The following is a 7,862-nucleotide window of genomic DNA, read 5'->3' on the forward strand; positions in this document are numbered from 1 at the left end:
CTGTTAGTGCTTGTATTATAAAAATACTGTTTTGAAACTGGCAACATATTAGCAGTATAATGAGATATATTATCAGCAAATGGTGATTCGGTGACAGTATAGTTCATTGTATTCGGTGCAGTAAATTCTGCTAGTGATAAAACAAAGCCATAGAGCCATTTTTGTTTTTTTATTTTATTGTCATGATAATCACCCAAACCAATAAACCGCGTTACTGTTTTACTATTGGTATTTCTATAGAACCAAAAATATGTTAATTATTAATTCAAAATGATGAATAAAAAATTAACATACTTGTAGGGACTACGCTGATAAAACACTCCTTGCAATCCAGCAAAGTAATAACGTGGAGTTAAATTAATAGCTGCCCATGATAAAAGTTGAGATTCACTTTCTTTTTCAGTTGGTTCCTTAACATTTATGTTCTAATGAAAAAAAAATTAAATATATTCATGAAATTGTTTCATATATTTCAAATTATTATAGTATTATATAAATAATAGTTTGTACTTCAAGAATTCGCTCTTTGTTACGAATGTCTAACGGCCACGGTGAAGTTAATAGTACATCCAATGACGTACTTCCAGCTCGAATACAAGAATCTCGGAACTGAGAGAGAGAATCGTAATTGAATGTATGGATTTCATTTTCCTTACTACTATTGTTTTGGATTCCACTGATATATCCTATTTTAAGGCCATCAGAAGTTGTAAAAATTCCATCTTTACCTAATAAACATACAGACATACATAAAAAATTATTTTCTTAATTAAAAAGAGAGAATTATAAGCAAGATATGAAACATTTTCAATATAATTATACAATCATTTATTAAAAATAACAAAATATTACTAACCAAGATAATAAATATTCGGTGCTAACTGTTGATGTTTTAAATTCTTGAAATATTTTTCATGTTGTATCTTATTTGGTCCCAATGTATAAATAGGAACTGAAACTTTAAAAAAAAAAAACAACTTTAAATTCACTCAAACAAATAACAGAATTTCCTTACTAGATTTGCCACACTTTTTAAACTCTTCCCATTCTTTTTCACAGGATTCATCGTCTCCAAAAAAATCGCCAATGCAAAACACATAATCAAATGCGCCTTTTTTAGCAAACAATGCTTCTATATGGTCAATAAATGACGTTATATGTCCTTTGATTCCGCAGCAAACTAATCTATATACAAATAGGTAATTTCAACAACAACAATAAGATAACACAAAAAAAAATATAATTTTAATTCTTACATTTTGACTTGCTTTTTTTTATTTTCCATTGTGAATTCAATAACTTGTTTAATTTAATCCTAAAAATAATATTTTAATTTTAAACATGATAATGAATATTAAGTTTAATAATCTAGGTACCTGAAATTAGTTTATAATTGAATGCTATAAATTAAATTAGTTTTACAACACAATAGATAGGTATAACAAATATTATAAAATTCATATTAACTATTAAGTAGTAACACTTTTATTTTTTTTTAAGCCTATAGTAAAAGCTTAAAGCAACAATGGACACTCGTTCACCGGACTGTCTAGAGAGTTGTAAGTTGTAGACTCTAGGTAGTTGTAGATTGTGCGCTTTTTATTATCTGGTGACTGGTGAGTGCTTATCTATAAAACAATATTTATCAGTATTGTCACGGATATAGATAGTATAGTATCAACTATATCCATGGTATTGTTCGGATGTGGTATAAACAAAGTGACAGGGTAAAGAATAAATAAATAAATTGTATAAATTTGACTATGGTAAATATTTATTTTTAAATGATTTTCATTCATTATTAATGATTTTTATTCAGAGTATTTGACTATAGTGCCATAGTGGTATAATTTGTTAAGTAGCAGTTAACAAAGGCGTGCACAGACTTTGTCCGCAGGGGGGGGGGGCCCTTAAAAAGGTCTGGACCAAAGATTCTTGTACTAATGACTACCTACCTACTGTAAAATGAATTGTCTGTCGCGGGTACAGGAGGAATGCTAATGTGAGTGGGGTTTACTATGTACGCTATGAGCAGTCCTGTAAATTATTTAAGTACCTAAAAGTATTTGAGTAAAAGTATACTTTTAGGTTACTAACCTAACCTATAGGTATTCAAATATTTTTTTTAATTGAATAACTTTTTAAATACATACTTTCGGCATGAAGTATTTTGAACGGTATTTTAAATACTATTTGGGATTGAATACTTTGGTTTTTTATTTCAAATATTTTATTTTTATTCGAAATAATTGGTTGGAAAAATATTATTGTCAACTACAATAATAGAATAATAGTTTTATTTAATATTCTGTATTTCTGTGTTAGCCGAAGCCCGAAGGTTTGTGAAAACCAGATTTCTAAAAATAGTTATTGAATAACAATATTCCCTTTAAACTATTAGATAACTATTAGATACCTAACCTACTATATGTGTTTATATTACGATAATTAGAAACCCACTTTAAAAACCATAAGTATTTGTAAAGTATTTGAGTAGTATTTGAAATACTATACAATTAAAGTATTTGAATAGTATCTTATGAATACTTAAAAAAAAATGTAGTTGAGTGTTTACTTTTTAAAAGTACTTTTTAAAAGTATTCTTTACAGGACTGGCTATGAGACATGTCTCGGCGACCGGAGCCGGCAGGCGTAGGGAGCTTCTAGAGCGTCGAGCGTATTCGTAAACTGAGGATTTTAAATATTTTTCAAATTTCATTGTAACAATATAATATAGGAGCCTTGTATTAAATTTTCAAGTATTTTTACTCAACAAATAAAGTTTTATTGACATTCATAGAAAAAAAAACTAATAATATTAGAAACTGAAAATTTTAGGGACCTAAATGGCCTAAATAGTTCAAAACAAATCAAAATATTTTGAAAATTTTATCATGTATAGAAAATGGAAATATAAACAACCAGTAAAAATGTCATTATCTACGGTCATTTGTTGTAAAATAAAACCAAATAATAACCACTTGTTTCTCGAAAACAGATTTTGCGTAATAATTCCTGTTTTTCCTTAATTTTTCTTTTGTTTTTCACGGTGCAAGAAAATCTAAGCACTTTTACTGCCTAATAAGTGATGACAGACACAAAAATAAAAAAAATAAAAAATAAATAAAAAAAGGTGGGTAAATGGGTGTCGCTCTGCTGTACAGTAGGTTACAAGTGGGTCACTGTAATGGATGGTGTTAAATTTGAATTCAATGATATCATAATATCATTGTATACGAAAAACGATTCTGAGGGGGGACGGTTAGTCAGCGTAAGATATTACTATGCATATTTGATGATATTATTGTGAACAAAGTAATTTATATATAATCTATTTACGTGGAAACCTGTTTTAAATTTTCAATCCTTAGCTATAAGAGTTGAACATTTTATAAATATTTAACTACAAAATAATTATTAAATTTTAAATTTGAACTTTAAATGCTTATAAAAAAAAATTATGTATTTTTAATATTTTCAACTGCTGTTGTAATAATATATTATCAGGAGTCTTGCATTACATTTTCACGTTTTTTTACCCAACAAACTAAATTTTATTGATATTTATAGAAAAAAAAAACTAAAAAAATTGAAAACTGAGAATGACCGTAAACTGCTCAAAAAGAGTCAAAATATTTTCAACATTTTATGGTGCATAGAAAATGAAAATATTAACATATTTTAGTGAAAATTGAAATTTTCAAATATCTACAGTCATACGTTTTTGAATTATAAGAAAATAAGAAAATCATCACACGAGAATTCGAACGAATATCAAATGTTGTAAAAATATAAATTTCAAACACTCATAAACATTTAATGTGACTTGCATGTAGACATTTTTTTTTTTGAAAAAGGTAGACAAACTTATGAGGAATCTCGTATTACATTTTCAAATCTTAGATTTTTTTCATCTCCTTTGAAACAATATAATAATAACCTTCTATTAAATTTTCAAGATTTTTTAACCAACAAATAAAATTGTATTGATATTTATAGAAAAAAAAACTAAAAAAAAATGTAAACTGAAAATGTCCGAAAAAAAACGATTTTTTTTTGATAAAGATTGACAAATTTATGAGGAATCTTGCATTACATTTTCAAATCTTGGATTTAAAAAGAAAATTTTTTATGAATTCCTAAGTCAAAATAATTTGGAAATTTTCGTCATTTTTACGTATTTTGTCAATATTTGAACTTTAAATACTTATAAAAAAAAATTGTGACTATGGATTTTAGAATCTGAGTGAAACGATGAATATATTGATTTAACAATGATGTGTGTTTTTTTTATTTATTTTTTTTCATGAGCGAAAGCTCTTGGAGGGTTATGAAAGCCAGAAGAAGAAGAAGAAGAAGAAGATATCCAAATACTAAACAGTACAACGCGATTAAGGACCATCAACAAGTTTGTCATAAACAAACTTTATAATATACGAAATGTTATCTCCAATAATACCATGAGAATAGTATACATGTCTTTATATCAATCGATTTTCCAATATGGAATAACAGTATGGGGGGGGGGGGGGAGCTTCGGAGAATGTACTAAGACTATTGATCACGCAGCAAAATAAAGCCATTCTTATCTGTCTAAATACAACAAATAAAACTTGATCTTCAAACAAAAACTACCTAGAACTTGGTGTTCTATCCGTAGGTTGGTTATACAATAAATTTACGATTAGCTTTACCTTAAAAAAACTTCCACTAATGGAAAATATTACTAATAAACGAGAAATTATTGCCTACGATATTAAAATAAATTACACAAAAAAAAGTATAGGCCAGAAATTCATGGATTATTTAGGACCTAAATCGTTCAATTCACTAAATCTAAATGATAAAAAATATTTAAGATTAAATTTCACTAAAAATGTTAATTCATATCTTAATAAAATACTTTTAACTATGTGAGGGATAAGATACCTATTTAAATTTATTTTATATTTTATATTTTTTTTCTCTTACTTTTAATTGTATTTTGTATATATATGTATTACATCTGTATTGTAATTATATGTCTAGTATTGATATTCACTTTTATAGTAACTACCTTATATTATGTTCTATCATGTACCTATGTCTTATATTTTAGTTATTAAGTAAAACCTAAAACGTTTTTTGTACTTTTATGATTTTATTTTTAACTAGTCAACCCGTCACAGCTTAACTCGTGATTGGTTGTTTATTTTGCCTTCGGACGATGATATGTAGAATTTTGTATTCAAATGTCATCGTTTAATGTGATAGGCAAGTAAATATACAAAACGGTTAATGAAAACGTATTGAAATGTTACTTCATCAATTGATAACGGCTGGACCAATTTTTCAAATTTGACGGGTATTTTCAGATTTCCATTTTTGTTTATAGATGGTTGCTATAGGAGAAATAACAACTTTATATAGATTATAATTATAATTTATATACGTTATTAGGGATATTGAATATTAATCCATTAGAGCGCACCACTTGTACCATTCTTGTATCTTTATTTCCTGTGACTTTGAGTTATGTTTTGCGATCCTCATATAGCTACTGACCTTCCCCTAATCCGGCTAAACATCTGTGTTCAATTTTAAGTAATTCGGACAAGTAGTTTTCAAGATATTCATTTTTATTTATATAGACAGATTAATATGTAATTGATGCCATATATTTCACATTACTCAATCTAAATTTATACTCATATATTATTATTAAATATTATAGCTCTCAACCTCCAACACAAGCTTTATTGCTTACAGGAGGTAAAAAAAAAAAAAAATACCTACACAGTTGAAAAATATAAAAAAATTCATAATATAAATAATAAACTGAAGAACCACCTATGATGTTCACTTCTATTGTCTACTTTATTTAATATATTTTTTATTATTTATTAATGATGGACAATGCCCGATGGTGTACTTATATTTATTGAATATTGGAAATTTGAACATGAATTCATAATTCACTTATAAGTCGTCGCCCGGTAGATCGTTTATTTAGTCATGATATGAATTATAAAATATTTTTTCTTCTTAGGTATTTTACTGTTTCTGCCAGGTCTAGGGAAAATGCGCAGTGATAGGAAAAATTGGTATTTTAGTGATCATGCCTGTTTATTTAGTCATGATCAAAATATGATATAAGACACGGTCTTAGAAGAAAAGGTCGGACAACTTTCCACCCTCCCGCCTATTACCATTATTTCCGCTTAATGAAGCAAAAACATTTCCCAAGTTGCCGCCAAAGCGCTGCCGGTTAGACTTATTTTATGGTTAAGACCAATATTTATATGGCTTTCGGGGTTATTTTTATGAACTATATTATTATATTATTTTCTTCGACCATATAAACTAGTTGGTTTATAATAAACTATCTAGTTTATATAGTCAAAGGTCATTTTAAACTTGTATAATACTATAACGCCATCAGTGGCGTAGCGAACTTTAAATCATATGGAAGCAAACAAATTATTTATGACCTACCCCACCCAACTCCAACTGATGTATACGATACTCATATGCTCAAATAGGGGGTTGGGGTAGCACCCAAAATAAAGTTCAAAGACTGACCGTGTGTATGGGCTTTATGAGGTTATGACCCACCACCACCCTCCAGAAACCAGAAGCAATTGCTTCTGAAAAACATGATTCGCTACGCCACTGAACGCCATAACCTCAAAAAAAGTCTGCAATTGTATAACGGCTAAATTTTGAAACGGATTTGCCTCACTAAGCGGAATGCTTATATAACGTATAGTTGTCCGACCTTATCTTCTAAGACCTTGACATAAGACGACTATTACATAATAATTGGAATTTTATACAAATAATTATTATTAAAAAGAAATATCGTTTACTGTAATATGGAGAAAACTCCATAAATGTGTATATTTACAACAATTTATTTTTCATATGATGGTTACACTGCAAGTACCCTGTTTTCACTTCACTTTCAGAACGATATGGCCACCCCTTGGAATACAGATGTCCGACCTTATCTTCTAAGACCTTGACATAAGACGACTATTACATAATAATTGGAATTTTATACAAATAATTATTATTAAAAAGAAATATCGTTTACTGTAATATGGAGAAAACTCCATAAATGTGTATATTTACAACAATTTATTTTTCATATGATGGTTACACTGCAAGTACCCTGTTTTCACTTCACTTTCAGAACGATATGGCCACCCCTTGGAATACAGATGTCCGACCTTATCTTCTAAGACCTTGACATAAGACGACTATTACATAATAATTGGAATTTTATACAAATAATTATTATTAAAAAGAAATATCGTTTACTGTAATATGGAGAAAACTCCATAAATGTGTATATTTACAACAATTTATTTTTCATATGATGGTTACACTGCAAGTACCCTGTTTTCACTTCACTTTCAGAACGATATGGCCACCCCTTGGAATACAGATGTCCGACCTTATCTTCTAAGACCTTGACATAAGACGACTATTACATAATAATTGGAATTTTATACAAATAATTATTATTAAAAAGAAATATCGTTTACTGTAATATGGAGAAAACTCCATAAATGTGTATATTTACAACAATTTATTTTTCATATGATGGTTACACTGCTAGTACCCTGTTTTCACTTCACTTTCAGAACGATATGGCCACCCCTTGGAATACAGATATTATCTTAAATTGAGGTTATGACTCATGAATCAAGAATCTGTTTGCGGAAAACAATAATGTTTTCTCCTGGCGCAGAAAATATCTATAGCTGTTAGCGTGCTCCTAACCTTACGTGGCACAGTGAATACGCTTTCGTTTCAAGTCTATTCTATTTTAGTCCGTACTAATTACTAATTTACTAGTATAGTATTGCCTACTTTTT

The 7,862-nt window shown here is 28.4% G+C and overlaps 1 protein-coding gene across 1 annotated transcript in view; it reads right to left on the bottom strand.

Moving 5' to 3' along the window:
* Positions 1 to 1,602, bottom strand: part of LOC100164003 (CWF19-like protein 1) — a 2,905-nt gene extending 1,303 nt beyond the window's left edge. The window contains exons 1-7 of the mRNA XM_001942682.5: positions 1,377 to 1,602; positions 1,257 to 1,315; positions 1,016 to 1,185; positions 857 to 958; positions 511 to 728; positions 295 to 425; positions 1 to 234 (exon numbers count right to left, since the gene is read on the bottom strand). Coding sequence (XP_001942717.1) covers positions 1 to 234; positions 295 to 425; positions 511 to 728; positions 857 to 958; positions 1,016 to 1,185; positions 1,257 to 1,285 — 884 coding nt within the window. The 5' untranslated portion in view covers positions 1,286 to 1,315; positions 1,377 to 1,602. The remainder of the gene's footprint in view (positions 235 to 294; positions 426 to 510; positions 729 to 856; positions 959 to 1,015; positions 1,186 to 1,256; positions 1,316 to 1,376) is intronic.
* Positions 1,603 to 7,862: the final 6,260 nt, after the last annotated feature.

Source organism: Acyrthosiphon pisum, chromosome X (genome assembly GCF_005508785.2).
Source record: "Acyrthosiphon pisum isolate AL4f chromosome X, pea_aphid_22Mar2018_4r6ur, whole genome shotgun sequence".
Taxonomy (NCBI): Eukaryota; Metazoa; Arthropoda; class Insecta; order Hemiptera; family Aphididae; genus Acyrthosiphon; species Acyrthosiphon pisum.